This window comes from Acromyrmex echinatior, chromosome 8 (genome assembly GCF_024713525.1).
Source record: "Acromyrmex echinatior isolate Ae372 chromosome 8, ASM2471352v2, whole genome shotgun sequence".
NCBI classification, from domain to species: Eukaryota; Metazoa; Arthropoda; class Insecta; order Hymenoptera; family Formicidae; genus Acromyrmex; species Acromyrmex echinatior.
The window spans coordinates 610,514-634,371 of NC_141859.1; the positions used below are offsets into that span (position 1 = coordinate 610,514).

General features: G+C 40.9%; 2 protein-coding genes across 7 annotated transcripts in view; one reads left to right on the forward strand and one right to left on the reverse strand.

The window, feature by feature from the left end:
* The window catches only part of hth (Meis homeobox homothorax), a 396,541-nt gene extending 373,533 nt beyond the window's left edge, over window positions 1–23,008 (reverse strand). For 5 of the 6 annotated variants that reach the window (XM_087408369.1, XM_087408371.1, XM_011064041.2 and 2 more), the window contains exon 1: window positions 8,840–10,904. In XM_087408369.1, coding sequence (XP_087264495.1) covers window positions 8,840–8,854 — 15 coding nt within the window. In that variant the 5' untranslated portion in view covers window positions 8,855–10,904. Of the gene's footprint in view, window positions 1–8,839; window positions 10,905–22,887 lie in introns of those variants that run through there. The other variant, XM_087408373.1, reaches the window with a different exon arrangement.
* On the forward strand, window positions 10,982–13,690 carry LOC147908657 (uncharacterized). Its single transcript, XM_087408376.1, has 2 exons — window positions 10,982–11,608; window positions 11,728–13,690. The coding sequence occupies exon 1, from the start codon at window positions 10,982–10,984 to the stop codon at window positions 11,441–11,443; it is 462 nt and encodes a 153-aa protein (XP_087264502.1). The 3' UTR covers window positions 11,444–11,608; window positions 11,728–13,690.
* Window positions 23,009–23,858: the final 850 nt, after the last annotated feature.

Consider the following 23,858-nt stretch of genomic DNA (forward strand, 5'->3'; position numbering starts at 1 on the left):
AATGCAATTGCGCCCGTTACTGAGAAGCAATCCTGTAAAAATCGGAAACGATCTGCAATCCGCGTTCTGCTTAATTTAATTCACCTTTGGCGCAATTCGCTCCTGAGAACGATGAGAAAGGTATACTATCAACATCTGTTTAAGTAGAAGGAAAAATATATCGACGTAATCTGACAAAAAAAAAGCGATTGTAATTGTTACCAATTTCTCTCCGCCTTTCACCTAATTTGATTTATCTCGCGCTGAATACTGAATTCAAGATTGCGATGAAATTGCGAAAATTACGCGGTGCGAATCGAATCGCTTGCTATTACACTTGAATTAATCCGATACGCACGTTAAAGTTGCTCGAACGATCCATTTCGCAGCAGAATGCGAGTATGGTGCGAGTTGGTTAAAATTCGCCCTTTATTCCAGCTGCGCACAATACGTCCTCGTTTTCGTATCGCGAAAGTGCGGTGATAAGGCGTCGCAAAGAACCGAACAAAGTACTGAATTAATATGTCCGATATCTCACTGGCGGTTCTCATATTTGCTATGCAACTTTCTGCGGGCTGCTTTTCAACTTAATAAAGCTGAAACCTTCATTTCTAATATATGTATATTAAATTAAAGATATTTCAGTGTATTGCAAATATTTTGACAAAAAAAAAATATTAAACATATCTGCCTTTTCCAACTAAGTTGTAATGGTAAGCTATAAATGTTATTTGAGACAGTTATATTTTGTAGAAATAATTTTGTGCAATATTAACACATGATCAATTATTTTTTCAGGTATGACGAATATTTCTACTTTGCGGTCTCTCTCTCTCTCTCTCTCTCTCTCTCTCTCTCTCTCTCTCTCTCTATTCATACAGATAAAATGTGCACTTATCCGAGAAAAACGACATAAAAGCGATTCTTGTCTGGTAGCGCGCGAACATGTCGCGCCTAGAATGCGAAATTCTCTGAACTGGAGGACTGAAAAAGGCTATGGACAATAATTCACCGTCATGGCAGTATGAAGATATCACTCGACGGGCGAGCGGAATATCTTAAAGGGTAGCTTAAAGGGTAGGAAGAAGAAGCGGGGTAAAAGGTTGTGTCTCAAGACGCTATCATGGACGACTTGCGACGAACGTCTACCGACGACGAAGCTCGTCGTTATGCTCGTCGTCGTCGTTGTCGTCATCCTCGTCAACGTCGAGAAGATTCGCGACAAAGCCGCCGGTTCGAGAGAACGAGCTCGTGCGCGTCATATACAATACAATCGCTATTTGCAGACGGCGTTAATTTGTGACCGAAACGAAGAAGTTACAGCGCGACGTCGCGACGATGTCGAGCTGTCACCTAGATGTACGAGCAATGGACCGCCTTGACATGGAAGATATTTCCGGAAATGGTGTGAGAAAGAGACAAACGGATTTTTACTTTTTTTTATAGTGAAATACCCGGTTAGTCTCTCTTTCTCTCATTAAGCGAATTTAGTTGAGTTAATTCCTTCGAGCATTATCAATATTATATACTGCTGTGAAATAAAGTATCTAACAAATGTTGCATGTATTATATATATATATATAAAAATTCATACGACTGCTTAAGTGCTGAATTATGTTCGCGCTCGTTGCGTCTCGAGGAAAAATTGAATAATGCATCTTAGGGTTAATATACGAATTTGTCCTGTCATGGGGATTAATGCAAGACGCGAGAATTCCGACGTACGTATGGAAATGACGTTTTTGCGTAAACAGCGCGCGGAGCCGCTTCGGTTTCGCGCAGTTGTAACCGGCTCGGCAGGCCGAAGAACCGAGGGAAATTTAGCAAAGCCTGACAAACGACCGCCATTTATAAGTAGATAGGTCAAGGCGAGCGCTTAAGCATCTCGGTATAAATTGCGAAAAAAAAAACGCAGAGGGAGGAGGCGGCAGAGACGGGGGGGGGGGAGGAGAGAGGGGGCGGTAAAAAAGACAAGACGTGGCGTATTCGACTGCTCCGCAATACTCGTGTGTGTTGTGCGCGATTATTTCTGGGTGAAAATATAAATTGGCAGAATACATCGCGAACCGGCGGATCACTGAGAGAATTCAGAAAATTGCCGAGTGATGAAGATGCCGCCGTCGGCGAATTTTGCGAGCCGACGAAATAAACACCAATAATCCGACAGCATTGGTCCTTTGTTTCCTCTCTTTCTCTTTTCCACTTCTCTCGTGATCTTCTCTTGTAACATTTTTCTTCGATCTTCGTTGTACTACACAGCTGGAGTTGACATCATTTCACAAAAATCAATAATGTATCGTACGAAAAAAGTATCAGAGACGTAAAAAAATAATATATAAAAAATATCCCACTCGGCTATTAATTTCTCGTGCGAGCAATGCAATGCAAAAAAAAATCTTCCACTATGCGAAAGATTTTTGAGGGGAAATAAAATTCACCTTTGGTATCTCCAGGATTATCACTTTCGACGTGTAACTTTACCAAATAAATTTGCACATAATGCTATTTTTATTGAGAGAGTGTTATTTTCACATTTAATTTATGTACTCTTTTAATCCGTTGACAAGAAAACAGAGTCGTTGGTATCATCAAGATTTCGTAGAGAAAAAGGCGAGACTCTCGATGCCGTTTGACGGCGGAGCAAACTCACTTCGAAATCGGCAAGTATGTTCGCGAGCTCTTCACGTCAGCCATAATGTTTTATTTCGAAACAAACTTTTGCGTCGAAATTTTCATTTGACATTTAGTGTCGGCATAAAAATAAAACTCGTTCACCAAGGGGGAGGACCGCCTGGCGTCAAATATAATCGAGATAGATTGATTATTATTTAACGCGCCAAATGACAATTTACAATTTATAATAAAAAATTTTGGCCGATAAGCATCGATCGTCGCTAAACTGAACTATTTAAAGATGCTTTTGCTGTATTATATCGTATAGAATATCGTATAGAAAGAGAAAGGGAAAAGTGTCGCCAGTATTTAAAATGAAAATAAGAAAAAATAAAGAAACGAACTCTTGTATGTATATCTATATCTACTTTTTTATAATCAATATTAATGTAATTTCAAAAACATTGCGATATCATACTTTTATTTATACGTATAAAGGACATTATTCCCATTTCAGTCCAAGTTCTTTCTATTCCGAATTTGATTTCGTTTCATTTCACTTAACGTTTCCACTTCGCATTAAAAATTTTCTTTTCTCTACTACTTTTCTCGCATACGATTACGCGATACATGAAGTATAATTATTACACACGACGGTAATTAGTTACCTTAGAAATTCAATTATCTCAAGCACATGGTATAAAATCAGATAGAATTCTCGTAAGCTCGCGCCTTGCTATCTTTCATATCGCTTCTTTCTTCCTTCTCTCTTTTCTCATTATGTTAGAATAGAAAATCCAACGATATAAATCGCGGTAGTGCAAAACGTGCAGTTAACTCTTACATGGTCACGCTATTACCGTAATTCTAGTAAGACAAAACGTTTCTTCGTAATGACAATTATATTGTCTACTTTGTAATATAAATATAGAGAGTTCTTTTTCAGTTTTTAAAAAATATATTGGCGCTTAAACAAACTTTACGCACACTTTTTCCTATTGCAAGTTGATAAATTCAAACGTCAGCAGCATCTTTTAAATTTTGTGAGAATATTACAATATATGGTATATTCCGAAAGTATAAGGCATGGCACAACGCGAGAGACATAATTCCTGAGACACTGGTAAAACTACTTGAGAAACGTTTGACAGGTTTATGGTTGCATTCGAATGGTCGCACTCCGTCCGTACGGAGTACAGACATATTTTTGGTAAACGGAATTAGGCTCGTGTCGCCTAGCCGAGCGGCGCCCACCGTATAGCTCTAAATCGCGGGAATCGAGCCGAGTTAGGCCCATTTATCTCGCGCATGAATATGCCTAACGACTGTCCAGACGAAAAAAGGAAAAAAACGGTAGCGACGCAGCGCGCACGGCCAATAGGGAACGGCGAGAAATCGATACGACTTTAATCCGTAGGCTAAAGGCCGATATCCGCAATCGGGAGAGCGAAAGTGATTGATGGATGCCCATAAATACATAATCATCGGCTCATTCGGCGGCGGTACAGCGCCGACGGACGACGAAAAATCGGATCCTCGTCGTCGAAGAGCCCCGTCCGCCATTCTCGCGGTTGGAATTTTTAATCCTAAACGCGCCGCGCTATCCATCGCGTTATACAGGGTGGGCCATCTATTAGTACGTTTTTGAATTTCGTCGTATGGCAACACCGAACGAGCTACAGACCCGAAATTTTGACAGTTTATTAGTCATACCGTCCGCGGCACGAAACAACATGTTTTCTCTTGAAGAGCGTTTTGAAATTTTAAAAACTTATTTTCAAAGTCAGTGCTGTGTCGCCGAAACTGTACGAATTTTGAAAAGAAATATGGGTCGTGATAGAGCACCCACCGAAGGAGCTATACGCAAATTGGTGAGGAAAGTTCGTGAGAAAGGGATGTTAGTGGATGACATTATATTACGACTGTTTTGAGTGAAATTGGCGCCGAGGTAGTCCAAAATGTCATTAATAATTGGGGTGACCGAATGGCATACTGTAAGGCCAGTAGAGGGAGCCACATGAACGAAATCGTTTTTCATTCTTGACGCGGATACTTTTAGCTTCACAACAAAAAAAAAATTAATAAAAAATATCAATGTATGCTCATTTGATCGCATTTTTAAAAACGTACCAATAGATGGCCCACCCTGTACCTACGGATACGGATTTCCTCACCCGAAACGTACACGCCACTCATGCGAAACGCACTCATTGCAAACGCACGCCTTTCATTCAGCTCCTAGATGCTACAGACTTTTCATTGCTCACTGACTGCAACGGGAACGAGATTTGGAAGGATTAAAGAAAACAAATGCGAAATAATATAGAGACACATAGAATAAAAATAAATAGCAGATTAAAAAAAAAACCAAGTAGAAATGGAGACGGTCTATTGAGGTTTATTCCTAACGAACAGAAAAGTTTGCAAATGATCACATTTCTCATTAAAATAAAAATATCGATAGACCTTTAAGACATATATAAAAAGAAATAAAATTAAAAGTTGATAAAATTACTATCCAAGTAATAGCAAATAAATTTAATATTTGTATGCATCTGCGACCATTTGAATTTACGATACCTGTCATCGTGGTAAACAGATAAAAATTTGCAGATACTCGCTGTTGTTCCTTCGGCAGTCGCGCGCATTTAGCAAAGTACTTATCGTATTTCGTAAATGTTTTGCAACCTGCGACGGAGCGTTAAGTCATTGCAAAAATTCACCTGTCAAGGACCGAGCTTTGCTGTAGACGTCGCTTTCTCCGATCTAAAGAATTCTCCGTGTTGCACGCAAAAGAGTTCGCGATCCATCGAAACACGCACGCACGTTTCGGCAATTTTGCAAGCGCAACCAGGACTGAACGACGGGACGAAGCGGAATTGAGCGGTAAAAAGCGCGTGTTGAATCGTTCTGCACGATCCGACTGCGATTAAGACACCGACGGTACCAGATGCAAACATATTATTTGCCTGAAATTGTCAATATTCATTATATCTGGTTTACTGAGAGAACTATTTTTGCAGCGAAACACACGCAATTAACACCTTGTGGATATATCACCAATATTTAGTCTTCTTGGCAAAGAAGACATGAAAATTGACGTAATAAAGAAACATTTCTTTCGCGTATTTATAGCGAAAAACGTAATCTAATGTAAAAAATGGAGAAAACTAAAATTATACGATTTTATTTCTTGTTTATATATTAGCAAGAAGAATGAGTCAGCTGTATGGAAGCAAAAGAATTTGTCGTTATCTCATTAAAAGTTGGGCAACAAAAGAGATTGGAGTCGAAAAAAAGTTGCATACGAATCATATCACAATACCGCACGCGTAAAGCATGTAAACATGCGAGTTATCGGCGTGCGAGAATATCGCTGCTTTTGCATGGATTCAGTTATCGGAATCAATACGGTCTGTTTAGCACTACACCCTGAATGATCGAAAAGTGTCAATGCAATCGAATTTCATCCGCAATTCCTTCACTTCGAATCTCGGAACGAGTTTACATCAAATATTCTGAGTTTACACAAAACGAGAAATATGCCGCGTATCTAGCATCGGCAAAAACAACTCAGACACACAATTCAAAATGTAGATATCACATTTTTTTTTTAAACAATTGTACATTTCAAACATTTATGTCCACAATGTCAATTTGTAAAAATTTTTTTAAAGAGACACGAATATTAATATTGCGGTTAATGAAAACTGCATGGATATACTTTGATCTACAGCAGTCTACTTTGAAAATATAATTTGCTACTTGCTCGGTATAATACGAAAGATAAAAAAATTCTTCGAATCTCATGATACACCTATATCTATATATATCAGAAGCAAAAAATAAAACTTTCTTCGCGTATTATTATTTCAGTGTTATAAGCGGATAATTTATCGGTATAATTTACGTAACTATACAAGATATTTATTAAGCACATACCAAACTGAAAAAACACATTGAGAAAGAAACTTGTTACATCCGACGGCCAGAAACGTATTTTGTAATCATGAAGAATATAGCGATCAACACGCAAGTCAATACGTAAATAAAATATTTCTATACAACAAATCTTAAAAAGTTACTTGTAATAGTTTATGTATTCAGAGAATAGGCATTTATATTGTTTTACATTAGACATACATTAAATAATAATAAATAAGTCTCGCATTAGATTTGAACACGTAGGTATAAATTTTTGACAGATTTGTTGGAAGCGAATGTAAAAGGCTATTGTCCCGCAATTCGTTACATTTGACCGCTGGATTGAACAAGAAAGCGAGTCAGTGAAGCGAGAGCTGATTAATTCTTCGAAAAGGGATCTAAATTTTACGGTCTCTGTGATGCGGTAAATATTATAATATTTTAATTCAAAATTTAGATAAATGTGACATTATCAACGTTAAAGTATTAGATATAATCATATAAAACGAAAAGTAATATAGAACTTTGATATAAAATTAAAGTAGATTTTAATAAGTAGAAAGAAGAATATTTGAAAAACCGAAAATTTCATAAAACGAAAATGAATAATTTGCATTATTATTATTATATTATATCATATGAACGCTATATATTAGAGTTACTACAGATTTATTGAAACATGATTCATTAAGTTCGCGTCACTCCGGGCGGTTAAAAAGAAGATTTCAATGATACTTAATTGAATTATCATAGACAATAATCTATTGCCGGAATAATGTTGCAATTATTTATCGCGTTAGTGCAGAATAATGAAGAAATAATACGCCTAACTTTTGACACGTTAGAAATGTTTACGAGACACAGTGAATGGAAACGCGTTTCGGAGCGTAGCGATGCCTTTCATCATTGAAAACAACAACGGAATGTCAACTTGCCGTTTGTTTTAATTAAGCGTTCGTAACGTCATATGCATTTGCCATCATGCAATCTGTGAGTGAATGAAAATTATGAAGCTCTGCGCTTATCTTCTGAAATCTAACGAAACGCTTTCCGTTCGAAACAGGCGTTAATAAATTTGTGCGTGAAACGCGCGATTAAAGATTATTCGGAAACAACATGGGATATCGAAGTGAATATTCAGTCTATGATTACGTGAGCGTGCCTGAAATCAGTCAGAAATCAGAAGATTTTTCGCGGCGCGTCGCGGCGGAGTTCCGAAACGGTCTCGTAACGGGCGTAAATATTCAATAGACGATTCCCTATTCAGATCCTCTTGGATGCCACATAACTGTTTAGGAGTGTGGAAGTCGGTGATGAACCGACGAGCGTGAGGCATCGTCGTCGCGACTCACAATCGAGGCCGGAGGAAATTTACTCCCCGTATTGTGCTATGATTATCGGACGTAATTACGCCTCGGTCAAAGTCGTTCGATTACGATGTGTGTAATCGACACGTAAACACGAAACGAGCCTGCAAGCCTCTCTCTCTGTCTCTTCTTTCTCTCTCGTTCTCCCGCATCCTTCGCGAATCGGCGATACCGATGACACGGGTGCGCGCGAATCGCTCGAATTTCGCACTCGCGAGTAAGAAGCTCGCTCTCGGCAAGCCCGAAAGCAACCCCTTTGTGCGACTGTCGTTTCTCTTTCTTCGGCCGCCGCAATGCGTTGCAAGCGACGTTACAATGTTACAAAGCACCGAGGTGGCCAACATATAAATTCCCTTTCGACACAGCGACGAAACTCAATTGAAATCCTCCATCAGGCAGCCGCGGACTCGCGTGCATCCAAATCTAAGAACCAAGTCTACGGAACCTGCCGACTCTGTTTCGAGGCGCGATAGAAGCGCGAAAGAAAAAGAGGAACCCTGTGTTTTACAAACTCACGCGCCGCGATGAATTCTTAGAATCCTCTCGGAAATGAAATCGCGTCATGGATAAAAACGTGGCAGCGAGAGAGCTCCACGAAAATTAGATGTTGTGTCTGCGAATGGCGCGATCGCGTTCAGAAATGATGGAGAATCAATCACTTTCCCGTAATGAGAAACTTTTTCCTCGTATCATCCTCATTTTTAAACATGAGATTTAAAAAAGATATAACTTTTCCCCCAACGCGGCATCTCGATTCTCGTGAAATTTTCATTTGGACATTTTTGGAGCACTCGGTAAAAATACTCGCGAATAACACGCGTTACATCGTTCTAAGAAAGAGGGATGTATTTTTGAAAAGCGGAATCGAAGCTCGAATCGATTAAACGCGTTCATTCTCTATTTCATTTCTAGCGAGAAAAAGATGTATCAGATGTGAAAGATGAGTGAAAACATACCCTTGGCTGCGCCATGAACGCCCTGGCCGCGCCGGGGAACTCTGCGTGCTGAGCCACCGTAGCGGCTGTATTTTCCCACAATGTAAGTAAGCGAGCCTCGACACTTCACTACACTTTCTCGGCACTGTTATAAGCGGCGCGCTAAGCTTAAATGCTCGGACGCGCTGCGTGACGCTGGGTTTTCACGGTAACGATAAGGTCGTTCCGACGAAAAAGGACAAGGCTCGAAATTCCAACGCGGCGACCGACGGCACCTCTCTTGTGCCTCTTCTTTTTGAATCGGCCTCGGCCTCGGCCTCGGCTGTCGAACTTTGTCGCCACTCGGTTTGCTCTGATTCCGCTTTGCTGAAATTCTTCCTTCTCTCTCTCTCTCTCCTTCTCTCCGTGTCTCTCTCTCCGCAGATTCTTTCTCACTGGCCGCTTTTCCTTTCTTGTGTCGTCTCGTCCTCAGTATTTTGGAAAGACCCACATATACACAGAAACACACACACACAGAAGGAAGGACGGCGTCGGTCGGAACGAAACGAACTGCAGCCGACGGTGAAATTCAAACTGTCGCGGACGAGCGTCAGCACAGTTCGGCGGTGAGTATCGTTTGCGGTATGATTTTTCCGACGGCTATGACAACGGCTCGGGCCGGGTACACGTGCTTCCTCATCATCGTTGCGGTTATCACACCACCTCGGACGTCCACACACACACAAACACACACGCGTAGGTGTCGGAGCTTCTCTCGTCAATCCCGCATATTGTTAGGAAGGATGAGCGTTCGGTTGCTTGCGCGGACACGTGGCTTGACCTTCGCGCGATATCAACAAGACAAGAGCGAATAATGTTGGAGAAAACACAAGCACCTAGAACGCGTTCGCGCGCGAGGTGATCGCGAAGTGATCGCGAACGTGCCGCATCGAGACGCGATATTCGTGCTCTGCAAAAGTTAACTTTTGTTCCGTTTCACTTTCCTGCTCCCTTCACATCCGCGACGCACAACGACGACGTCCCGCTTCTATTCACTGTTTCCCACACAATCGATCATCACCGATGATGATGATGTCACTGACAGAGACAGGAACTGACAGGAACACGTTACATTCTCCAGTTCACGACACCAAGTGAGAGCCACAATGACGCCCGACGACGAAGATGAGGACGACGACGACGGGCGCCACGACGCGAGCACTATGCACCAACGTGTATGCTCGCACCTCGCGGGTGTTTCGTTGCGCGTTTACGGGAGCGATCAGCGATCAACGATCAGCGAGCGAAGACGCGACGCGAAACGCGTGACGCACACGGTGTGACGGCGGCGTTGCCACGACACGGCGCGTTGTCTCGTGCTCAACTGCTCACTGCTCCGGTCGCGGCTCCGGTGGCGACTCCTTACTCCGCGGTTGCCGCCTTTACACCTTTACACGTTGCGCGCCTTTACGGATTCTAAATCTAATCTAACAACACCGGCCGCACCGATATTCCTTTCGGAATAATCGCGCAGGCACGCACGCACGCACGCACGCACGCACGTACGCAGGCACGCACGCACGCACGACGTTATAGAACACGAGACGGACGCGAGATGGACGCGACGTGACGCGACGCGACACGACGCGACGCGACGCAACGCGACGTGACGCGTGGCGAGACGAGACGAGACGAGACGAGACGAGACGAGACGACGCGAGACGAAACGAGGCGAGGCGAGGCGAGGCGAGACGACGCGACGCGACGCGACGGGCGGTACGCGATATAACCGCAGGATCGCGACGCGAGTCGAGAGAGGAGATCGCGCGAGCAAGAGCTGTCCGCGAGACGGCGGGCGACCCTCCTCCCTGACCGTGACTACTACTGCGTGTGGCACTCGTAACTCCGGCGGACAGAAGGTGGTAGGTTCGTAGTGTGTTACACGTAGCGGGCGCGCGGTCGAAACCAGCCACGGGGATATGCGTGTTTCAGGTTTCCCCCACGAAAAAGCAACCGGGTGTAGATCGCACGGGTAGAGAGAAGAGCGGAGCGAGCGAGCGTGGAGAGCAGCGCCTAGCGCGGTTTTAGATCCTGCGCCGTCCGCAGTCGTTCGCCAACTGTCAATCAGCGCCGTGCTACGCGACGGAGTGGGAGACGCGGAGACACGCCCACCGAGACCGGCCAATGCGTCCACTGTGCCCGCCTATCGGGATCCCGGACCCGGCCGAGAGCAAGCGCGGTCTCAGCGCCCTCGCGGCCAGACTCGGAACCATCGGATCCTCCGCCATCGCTACACCACCACTACCAACGAGACTGCCGACGGCCGATGACGACGACGACGACGACGACGACGACGACGACGACCACGACTACGCCGACGCCGACGCCGACGACGACGACGACGACGTCAGCGACGACGATCGCGATCAAGAACCCATGGCTACGACCATACGAGACAACGTCATTCGCGAAATACTGCGAGATACGTCGACCGACTCCATCGCATCGCATCGCTCCAAATTCCAGGATCGCACAACCGAGGCGTTTCCCTCGTATTTGCCTCTCCTTGCTCCGAGAGACTCTTCTCTAACGATTGAAACAAAAATACCATCATGGTCTGTGTTTGATTTCCAGTCTTATTGTTAAAAACAACCAGTTGTTGATTCTAAAGAGACACACGTAATCAATAATATACCTGCAACCTGACAATGTTTGATATTCTAATCCAAACATATTGATAAACCATGTTCCCATGTTTTGTTATAAAAAGTATACGATACATAAAAGGGAATGGAAAGAGAATATGAAAACGTGAGTAATTTCGAGTAGTTTCGAGTATTAATACGACTGACTGAAGCACTTGGTGTGAACGTGCCGTCGGTGATCGACGTGGGACAAACAGCGTAAAAAATTTGACATTGCACTTTCAGAACTGCTCCTATCGTGCTATACTGGCGCTCAGCAGATCGAACGGAATGGTCACGCGCGCGCGCGCGCGCGCGAACGCAGGATAATACTGACAGTCAGCATGGCGAGAGGTTCTTGGAGAGAATCCACCGCACCGTTTCTCTACAAACTACTTTACAAACGCAGCCACCTGAACAAATTCCTATTGATCCTAGTTTGCGGAATTAGAGCTGATCCTAACTCAACAATTCACTATTCTTTTCTAAATTACAGTCCTTCGTGCACGTATCTGTACAATAAATATTTTATTTACCAGGATTGACCATCGACTATAGTGTCGCTAATGGCCTGTAATCTTTTCATAATCTTATCTAAGGTAAATTTATTCAGTCATCATTTGACATCGGACAGCACTTATAAACAATAACAAAAAAAAAATTCTTCAGCGAATCTAAAAAAGAGGAAAGTGCACAAATGATAAATTGGTACAAATGATAAATATTTATACATATATAGTGTGTTTCTTTTCTTGTGTTTTAGATATAATATTACAAAAAAAAAACAACGTTAAAGTCATTTATTCATACAATGATTCGTACAATGATAAATCAAAAATAGAAATCACCACGATGTTTACTTTTACGTCGGACAAAAGACTTTAGTTATACATTGAAAATTTTGAAAATCTGCAATGAATAGCCAAACGCACGTGGTGCACATGTGATGCACACATATTGGCTCATATATCACACTACAAATACTTGCAACTCTTGTATTACTAGTATCTGTTCTTTAGAATTATCTATTCTTACGAGAGATACACATGATATATGTGTAACAATAACTATATCGAAATTATTTACTATTTGTAACAATGAATTTGCTAAAATAGAGATATTGAAGGAATGTTTTAATAAAACTGTGTGCGTGTGTGTGTGTGTGATAACGCATTCGTCCAATACAAGTCCATATCCAGTAACCGTAAACGAAATTATCAATTATGGCGGACGACTACGTGATCAGCTTTTATTTTTTTTATTACAATTTAGCCGATATTTCGCGCCAGGAAGCCAGCGGCGCTAGCGATCGAGCTTTGAATGAACCAAACAGCTGACTCTACGTAGGAATTGGGTCGCGAACGTGCGGTTTCGAACTTTGAATGGTATTCGGCGTTCGGTGAGTAATAGCGACAGGAGGCGGTTGCAGGAGGACGTGGAGGAGGGCGGGCGACCTGTCACCGACATCACTCAGTGTCTCCCTCCTGGCGTTCACTTCGCTCGATTTTATGACTCTCTCATCCCGCACTTTCCTCCCTTCGCCACAGCTTCGTGCTCGTCCTCGTCCTCGTCCTCGCGCGTCTACTCTACCGTCGTCGTCCTCGGCGCGCGTTTACACGCCGCGTTCCGCATAATATCGCAAATTGACACATCCGCGTTCGGCTTCGGCAGCCATCGATCGACGTGGCGATGCGGCGCCGAGTTGGACGCCATCGACCAAATGGATAATGAATCCTGGATTCCCGAATGTTTTATGTTTTATGTTGTCTTTCCCTGTATATACATATATACTTATTACTTATGTGTATATAGTATAGAAACTCGCAAAGGCAAGTTGTCTTTTCGTTAGGATTTAACTTATTTATTTTTACACAATTCAATGTCAATTCTTTAAATACGAGTATAATAATTAATTGTAAGATTCATAGATGCAGTAAGTACAGGTCATATATGAAATGGATGAGATTTTGTGTCAAATTGAGCTAAAGTTATTTAAACATTTGGAAGAAAAATTTATCGTAAGAGATGATTGTAAGAAATTTTTTTCTATGGAAAATTTTGTTTTCAAACATTTAATTCTTCATCTCCGCATTGTTAAAATATTCTTTGTTTAGTCACATAATAAACTATAGTAAGCAACTGAAGGAGATCGAATTAATGTATGACCATTCACAGATGGCCAACTGTAATAAATAACGATACAAGAAAAGTTATTGTATTGATTTCAATGTTAAAATTATAGATTATATGTATATACTTTAAAAAGTTTTTCGAAGAAAGAATTTTAAATTTATTAGTTATAGTGAACACAAAAATTGTTCGTAATAACAAAAGATATGGAATGTAAAAGAGAAAGTTGTCTAGACTTCATTCAAACAAAGCTTTTTAGACAAAGCTTTTAAATTCTTTTATAAAGACAACTTGCTTATTTTATGCAACATAAATATTCGGCTGACAAAAATCGATCCTTCAGCAGATATTGCAGATATTCATACGCCGCAATGAATTGCCTTTTGTAATCAAACAAAGAAACTGCACAATCATTGATTCTTTTTTATATCCTTTTTTGTTCTTTTGCTCATGGAATTCGCATTTCCAGAATATTGTAAGGAGGTACAGGGCAAAGGGCATTTTAAGCTCGTTATTTTGTGATAGATCCAGCACCGAGATGAATCCAGCTATGTCGTACATCTGTCAATAGTAACAAGGGAAGAACTTCGATCTTCTCTCTCTCTCTCTCTCTCTCTCTCGCTCTCTCTCGCTCGCTCGCTCGCTCGCGCGCGCGCAGCAAGCCACGAGCCATTAAATTTCTCGTGACGCCAGAGAATGATCGATTCTTACGTAAGCCCCCTGCCTGCTGCGAATTATCTAAGTGGCCCTGCGAAAAATTCGATAAACGTCATCAGAGCCGAGAAAGCTGCCACCCTCGCTACTCTTCCGTATTCTACAATCTATATAACGTCCACGTGCTTGATAACTAGAACTTGAGATTTACGAAATAGAATAAAGTGTTAAATGTATGTAAAAAATATAAAATAATAAGATGTGCAATGAAACACCAATGCACCATATAGTCAACAACAATTAAATTATAACTTTCTAATTTATGCCTCATACTTGTAAATTTCTCAGAAAATTTAATAAATATTATTTTAGGTAACAGATTTCGACCGTTACACTTGAATTAGTCTCCAAAGAATGATCATTCCAAATGCACATTTATGAAAATAAAATTACAAGTATTATAGACGAAAAGGAATTTCGGCACTGCATTAATACATTGGTAAAGCTGATACAATGTGATTGTGTGCGACCCTAACCTGCTTCCTATTCGTGCGTAATTCTGTGAAACATCCCTACTGTCTCTCTTATTGTGTTGGAAAGGGGCGTAACAAAATGTCAAAGTCTATACAGTTAAGCTGAACAGAAGCAAGAAACGTGTTCGTATGCGATGTATACCGATTGTTCGCTTTTTTTTTTGGAAGGTCCACTGCTTTACGCGCGGAGAATCTTTCGCAAGTTTAATTTAGGCTGTTGGTCGCGAAATAGTAATATAAATCCTCGTTTTAAAAAGTTCGAGCAAAATTTATGAACTTTACCTACCACAAATTCTATGTTCTTGTCTAAATTTTTTTAAGAGTAATCTAAAATTGCACATCTATTAACAACACCTAAATATAATAGCTTTAAATATACCTACATAAATTCAAGCTTCCGTCAAAACGTTCTGATAAAAAATTTAGTATCTTGAAAATACTGTCTCGATAATCTTGTTATATTTTCAACAAATATTAATAAATTGTTTGTTTGATTAATAAATTTAAAAAATGATTTCCGATCCTTTAATTATTATACATAAATTGCAAGAAATTACACCGTCACTAATAATATCAGATAAATCATCTCAACTCAACTCAGATTAAATATATGATCCGCATTTAAGCGGACCACGGATTAAGCGAGATTCAATCCTATCGACCAACGACATAGAAATTAAACGTTCTTCATTCATCAGATAACATTCTGACATGGTCGGGATAATTATACATACACGCTGTGTAATTTATAGCGTATATTTTTATAAACAATAGACTCGAAGTAGCCCGCTACATTATACAATTCAGTGAAGATAATGTTTTTTTTTTCCATTATATTTGCACTTACGAAAAATGCGTACATTCTTCGATTATTGCAAACGTAAAAATTACTTGGGAATGGTAACCAATGTTGTTGCTGGAGCACAGAATGTTCAGTAACAAAAGAACATTCGATAACACCGCGAAAGCGCGCAGCAACAGCAGTTATTGTCGTGGGTGTTTCGCGAAACACAACACCGATCCGATTAAAGCTCTCGAATTACCGAATTCCCTGGGTACCCTCGGCCACTTGTTTTCATGGGAACGAGCGACACTCTCTACTTTGTTTATAGTTTTTAGAGAGGCGCATAAATTCCAGCGGCCGCGTGCATCCGCGTGTTTTCTTGAGCGTCGCCACTCATAACGAATAACCGGTCGTGAGAAAAAGGGATCTGTTAGTAAACCGACGATCTGCTTAAAACCGCGCGGTAATGAACGAGAGCGTCTTATCCGTCACGGCGTGCAACTCGCATAGACTCAGTTCACCTCGTCAACCGTTCACAAAGATCATGCAAATTGTACGAGTAGACGACTCATATCTTTTCGAGAAGAATAAAAATTTATATTGCGCTTTACCAAAAGTGCATGCAAATAAATTGTGCATACAAATGAAAAAAGAAATCAAGGAATTAAAAAAATCTCCTTATAGATTGATTCGATGATTAACTGCATCCACACCTATACTAATTAAAAATTATATATGCAACGTATACATTTTATTTGAGTGGTTGTCAACTATCATTTGATAAACTTCTGTCACAAGACGTACGACAATATTACAAATGCAAAGACATATATCTATCAATTCTCGGTAGCTTTAGACTCGGTAGCAACAAATCAGGTAGCGATGTGATTAGTATATTTTGCCACATTCAATTATTCAACTATGATTGCTGATATATTAATATCATCAAAGTATGCAATTTATTATCGTTGAGCATGCTCAGAAGACGAAAGGAAGGCCGTCGGTCGGACAGACGACTTAGGTACCTATGCGTGTATATACTGCGTGGCGCATTATAACAGACTAAGGGTGGATAACCCGTGATCGATCATCCCGATGAATGTGACACCCCTACGAACGCACATCCGCGCCCCATTAAACCGGTAGTTCACCCTTGCGAGCTACGCGCGCACCTATCACCCTGAATCGAATGAGAAAGTCCTTCTCCCTTTGCAAGATCGCGCGATGCAATCGGAGAAAATTCTTTTTTCTATGCCAAATGCGAAATAATCGCGCTAATAACAGACGCACGTTAATATTATATAAATAATGAGAGAGAGAGAGAGAGAGAGCTTCTAGTCCGCAATTATAATCGTCAAAGTTAAATAGGCACCATAATATCTACGGATAATTTATGATACGTTCGACCAAAGCGATAATCGTCGGAAGAAACATCGGTAGAAATCTAATGATATCGAGTGATCGTCGCTAGGAATGACGCTTTTTATAAAAGAAATCGAGCGAATCCGGACGAGAGAATCGTTCGCTCGCTCTCATGTTAGCGATAATAGTGATAGACAGGCAACGAAGTTATGTGGGCGTCTTAGCGACGTGCGAGTTCTACGCGCAGCATAAATTACCATCCGAAATGAAGATGGAAATCTGATCTCGTCATTAGGCGCCGCTACCCTCGCTTTATGAACTGAAATTCTCGTTGCACCGTCTATAATCGTGTGCCGAGTACGAAAATAAGCATGATAAGCGAATAAATATCATAATAATGTCATACCGAAAGATAAATAAGTTGTCCTTGAATAAGTTGTTCGGAAAAACACGATTTGTATACCAAATTATTATTCTTTTGTATCTTCTTACAAATAATTTGATAGATGTAATTTTAGAAAAAAATAATAAAGTTGAAATTAATGTCAATTATAGTAATGACTCAAAAAAAAAAAACAGCAATGACTATACCAATTTGTTCCATCATTATACTTGAATGAATGCAACTTGCTGCATCGTAATGACATATCGATTTTTATTATTGCAGCGCAATCAAATGCTCAACTACTTGATCAAAGATAACAGCAATATGGCGGACGGTAAAAAGAATAATCTTTTGCTTCTGTTATTCTCGCAGTATAGTCAGAAATATTCCATAGGCGATACATTAGGAATCACAATTGTTAAAATACAAGTCAATTAATTTAATCCAGCACATGAGAACCATAAAAAAAAATCGTTGGAAACCGTCGTCACTACACAAGGAAGAATCAATAGAACTTTTTATAAACCAAGAGTAAGAAACAAAGGCAGTCGATTTTTTGAATGAGATAAAGTAGGTAAATATAAACACTATAAATTTAGAAAATTGATTATCATTATTTTACTATTTTACTTTCTCGTGCACAGAAATAATAAAATTGAAATAATTAAAATCCTTTTTTACGCTCTTGATTATTTGAAAAACCGAATACTATTAATTTCCGTATTCGCGTTTAACGAGAAATATTTCATGCAAAAAGCATCTCCATCTCGCTTCTTGCATGTCACGGCAAAAGGAATATCAGAAATATATATTTCGATCGGGTAAAAGACCGAGAAAAAGACAGAGAGGGAAAAAGAGAGAGAGAGAAAGAGAAAGAGAACCACAGCACAGAATATTCTCCGACAAATTCCAATGTGACTAAACCCTCACGAATGACTGGCAGGCCGGCTGTGCGGGATGCAGGAGAGTTGGGGTCGCTAGGGTATCAGAGAAGATCTCTCTCCTTCTCTCCTTCGTCCTCTTGCATCGAGGCGGTCCAGGCAGTCACCGAAAAGCCTACTACACCGGTCGCATTCGTGCCCAAGATGTTCATATCGACAGCTTAAAATTAATTCGATGTAAGATGCAAAAGTTTTGTATTTTCCTGATAATTATTCAAGCTGAATCATTGAGACTCGGTATTGTCAGAATAGGTAACTTTCAATATTTACGACAAACAAAAACTTTAATTGCTTTAATAAAAAAGCAATGTGTGATACAGAATTAAATTAAATTATCATGCTTTAATCGGCGGAGATATAGTGTTATTAATTCAAGATTTTATCTTCATTATTTCTTACAATTATTCGATTGTATCTGAAAAAAGAGAGAGAGACAGAATCTGTGACCAGAGAATTCTTTTAAGTTAATGCGTGAAAATGTAATGAAAATGTAATTTGATTTACGAGAGAAAATGACAAATGAACGTTCTACGAATCTAAGTTATTTACATATACTGCGAGATTCAAATCCCGTGACTAAAGACCACTCAGTATGCAAGCTATGTCTCATTACGTTTCTCGAGTTGCTGTCAAAGCTATTAGGTAAGAGGGCATGCGAAGAGGATATCGTGAGAAACGGGGGAAGGAGAAAAAGAAAAGAGAGAGAGAGAGAGACACGGCTTCTTCATAACTTTATATAGTTCTTTCTCTGTTTCTGATCACGATAATGTCCTTTCATGGAAGCTGTTTCATCACACAATTGGCTGCCCAAATCAGTTAAATACGTATAAAATCGAGTCTATACATTTTCTCAAAGGACTAAATTTCCTGATCCTCAAAATATCCGAAGTACGAGGTACACGTTCATTTAAAACAGTTAAGCACATTCAGCTATCAAATATCATCAATGCTTCTCGATGCAGAATTCGATATAAAAAATTATAGATATCACATTAAGAGAAAGTTATGTATATACCTAACAATAACGGATGCAAGTGCAATTTTGGATAATATTTGGGGTTCTAAAAAGATAAGTAATTTCCAATCGTTGCTGTGAAAATATTGTGTTTTACTGCAGTAAATGAAATTCTCAAATAGAAAATATTATCTACAACAAAAAAATCAAACATCATTAGCGTGCCTATGTAAACGTACGCACACGTACACGTACCCTTATAATGATAACACGACGTGAATCCCCGGCTTGGCTGCATGTTTCCGTCGTCACTTGCAAATGTATAAAATTTCCACATGTTACACGCAAGATAACGGTGAATAAAATACGCGATCTTGCTCTTTCCGAGTTCTCAGGACGTGTATCACGAAACACGTGATTCGCAAACACGTGCCGAAATTTTTTACTCATACATTAATATGTAATGAACCGTTAATTTATTCCTTTTAATAATTTATCCGACAATTTGTTTTCTTATGCTCGCGAAATATTAATATTACCTTGTACTAATTACTGTATTCATTAAACATGTAATTTAGTTTTTATTGATGAATAAATTTGAAATTCTCTCTCTTAGTTTGATGAAATAACGCCGTAGGAACATATGAATGGTATCGTGATCACAGATCTCACTTCATAGGGCTAACCTTTTGGAAAAAGTACAAGTTGCTTTTATTTAAGAAAATGTTTGACCTGCATTCGTCCATCACTTAGCGCTTCTCTCTCTCTCTCTCTCTCTCTCTACACCTCTTTTTCTTCCTTCGTCTCGAGAACTTCGAAAGACGCGAACTCATCCTGACTGGAGTGCGTGGCAGTTATCGAAAGCAAGCCGGTCCTCCGCTAAACAATCCGATGCGGCATTTACTGATCCATCGATCTGACAGAGTCGTTTGTCGAGAACGTCCAACCTCTCTCTGTTCCTCTCTATTTTTCTCTCTCTTTCTTTCTTTCTTTCTTTTTCAAGTAGGAGCGCAGTGACGGCGAAACGTTTCAATCTTATGCTCGCCGTCTCGTTATGGCGTTATTGATTATCCGACCTGACGCCATGAGTCGCGAACGAGTGCAGTGAAGTTAATTACTCACGATTCGAGACGTATCTCTTTCTCCTTCTTTCTATTCTAAAACGATACTGAAAGAAACAGGTTGCGCAATAAGAAATCATAATCGCGCGCGAGATATCGTTTAATATTATTATGATTATTATTAGCTATTGTTGGTGTAATAATTTTTCTGGCGCAAAAGACACTGATTGTAAGACACTGACATGAGACACGTTATAAATATCATGATAAATAATTAATTGAAATGGAAAATGATAAAAATGATGGAATAATAAAACATATGTATAAGTCGAAAAGTAGCAGTCTACTAAATAAATTCTTCATTATCGGTAGTAGCATATCCGGGATCGTAGCATATCGTTGATCTTCGCCCGGTATACGAAAAAAATATATCTCGAAAGCCGTCTATCATTCGTCGATGAGTGAGGCCCATATCGAACTTGAGATAGTGTTATTTCTGTTATTTACGATGTCTCGAAACAGGTGACACGCGCCCTATACCTGCATGCTGCAGGTAAATGGCCGCCTAGCCACGATTTATAAAGTGTTAGTAAAAGCAAAGGAAAGAAGTTGGCAAAAGAGAAAAAGAGAGGGAAAACGGAAGGCGGAAAAACGACCGAGGGAGGAAAGAGAGAGAGAGAGAGAGAGAGAGAATACCCCGTAATTATACGAGGGTGAGTTATGGCGGTACAAGTACCGGCGGTTACAACGACCGGCCCAAACGACTCCGAGTAGTCTATCGATGACAGCGTGTAGCGCCTTTCGACATCAGATACGCGAGTGACGAATACATTGTCCGTCATACGTTGAAAAATTCTCGCCGCGTCTGCGATGTTGATTAATCTGTCCGGTTGCCGTGTATATTTTTACGGTAAATATGCAAATTACGACTTCTCATGCTTTGATTATCGTCAACGTTGGAACGTAAAGCTGTAATTTGGTAATACCATTCCCTATGTGAGCGTAACACTCTTTATTATAATATAGAGTACGTGTTACTTTCTGTACTTTTGTACAGAATTATCGAACATATAGTATGTTAATAAGTAAATGAGATTTTTAGATGATCAAGACGCGACTCTCGATACTGCGATTAAGATACCACCGACTTTAAAAGTGTGGTTCAATGGCGCAACGGTGATTTGCCAACACCACATGCGTGACGTGATCCCTTTTGAAAAGCACGTTTTTGCTCGATCTCCGTGACACATCTGTGACGCGATCCTTTGTTTTGACGCGATTGGACAGGTGAGTTATCTGGCTGTGGTAAGACGATCGTTCTTCTCTAACGGACACCGACACGCCGGCGAAGTTCTCCTCGAAAAAGATTCATCCGGAGCCGGTGTAAACACAGCCGATAAAACGACGAGGAGAGGCCTTAACCGGCACGGAAGAGTGATGCGCTACGGGGAAACCATTCTTTAAAACCTCACACGTCCCGTGCGGCCCTTTCCGTCGCGCGGTTCTGCCCGACTTGAACGAGTAAAAACGACTTGGTAGCGGCCTCTTGGTGAAGACGAACTATCGCCGCCACCCTCGCAATGCACCGATCCTCCCTGAGCGCTTCGCATCAACCTTAAATTCGATTAACACTCCATCATTTTAGTGGGGAGGGGACAGTCGCGAATAAGGTCGTGTCAATTGAGATTACAATTTAATTATAGCAACGTTATGTTGCAATAATAAATTTTTTTGATACTAATTGTAAGTCGTAAAAGATTAAAAGTACAATTCCACGTAAACATAATCTTTAGGAATTTTTTAAATTATGTGTACAAGAATAACAAACGTGTATAAATAATATTTTTGGAATAAGGTTTTTACCCTGTTCCCTTTCAATTGTTTTTACAAGTGTCCAACAAGTGTTTGAACATTGAACGAAAAAATTCAAACTCTGAAAAAATGAAGGAAAAGCATTTATCACATATCGCGTATTTCTTAAAATAATCGGAATCGGAGTGATTTCGACTTCCGTCCTACGATACTCATCGCCGCCATTTGGCCTCTCCATGTTAGTGGATTTACTGTCAACGTCGGAAAAAAAAACTCGGCATCGTGCCCACGGGAATCTTTCGAGGGTTCTTCAAGAGAAAGGAGGAGATGATCGACCATACCATCGGACGACGACACGTCGGACATCAGTCAGTCAAGTCCGAGTCGTCCATCGAAGTCGGCGGAGGAACGTTTCAGTCACACGCGACGGGACATTATCGCATTAAATATCGACAGGTGGCTTTCAGCGCAGCGCGCTAGAAAAATCAGGAGAAAAATGCCTAAATCTGTTTTCTCTCTCTCTATCCCTTTGGCCTCTCCGAAGATTCGCCTGCACTGCAATCGGTGTGTCCACCCACACCCGCTGCGCTCATAATAGGCTCCGCGAGGCTAAGCCCCTCTAATTCCTCTCCCATCCTCCTCTTTCACCACAATCTCCCGCTTCAACCATACCAGGGCTGAGGGCCCTGATCTCTTTCTCTCTGTCTATCCCTATCTATTTCTCTCTTCCCCCGCATCCCGACACGCTTTTGAACGCGGTTCCCATAGGTTATTATTAGAATGCCTTACGTTTATGCCCCCGGTCGCGGCCAGGTAGATGGACAGTGCTCCGCCCTTCGAGAGAAAGAAGAGTCCCGAGTTGTACGTGCAGCCTGCAACAACTCCGCGCTCCTCCGCTCTCTGTGACCTATCCCCTGTATCCTCCGTATCCCCTGTCTGTGACTACCTGAACAGAAATTCCTAGATGAAGAGTGATCCGTGCGGTGCGGCGACGATCGTCGTTCACTACGCGACGCCGTCACCGCCAATGCCGTATCATGTCAAGAATTATTTTTCGAGAAACGAGTTTCGATTGCTACACTATATTTGATTCGATGCGCCCGGTTTCCTACCTCTCAAATTTCTCCCAAACTCGACAACTCGTACTCGGTACGTTTCGAAAGCGGGCGTAAGACCGACGCGACGCAACGGTACGGACAGAAATGGATTCTCTTGCTTGTCAACCGCGCACCATCGACGATCGTATCGCGTGGCAATTCACGCAGCCGGCTTTTTAACAATCGCCTGAAAGAACTTTGACAGGTGTCGTAGGATGCGATTTATCCCTTTTGATATTCCCTGCCGTAAATTGTTACAAATGTGATTCTAATCGAGCTTTACGTATATATCTAGGATCATGTTCCGACATTAGTGACTAGAAGAAGCTAGGTCTTTGTGTTAAAACGCTAACTTGGCCAGTTCAATCGTTACTATTTGGACATGCATCAGCCTTTATCATTTCTCCAAAGAGATGCGACCCGTACTGTGAATGTGATGCGTCAACTGCACAATTAGAAATTTTTCTTCTAAAGCTTCTAAAACGTGACGTTTCTTACGCATAAATATATTTCAATATAATCATGAACTGAGTTATCTCTAATCAGTAAAATACAATAAATGAACCAGAATGCCGCTCCCAATGAATTTGAGCAAGAAGAAAAAAGACGAGTCGGCAATTGTCAACGTAAATTTATGCCTAAATTTATTACATTACTGCATTT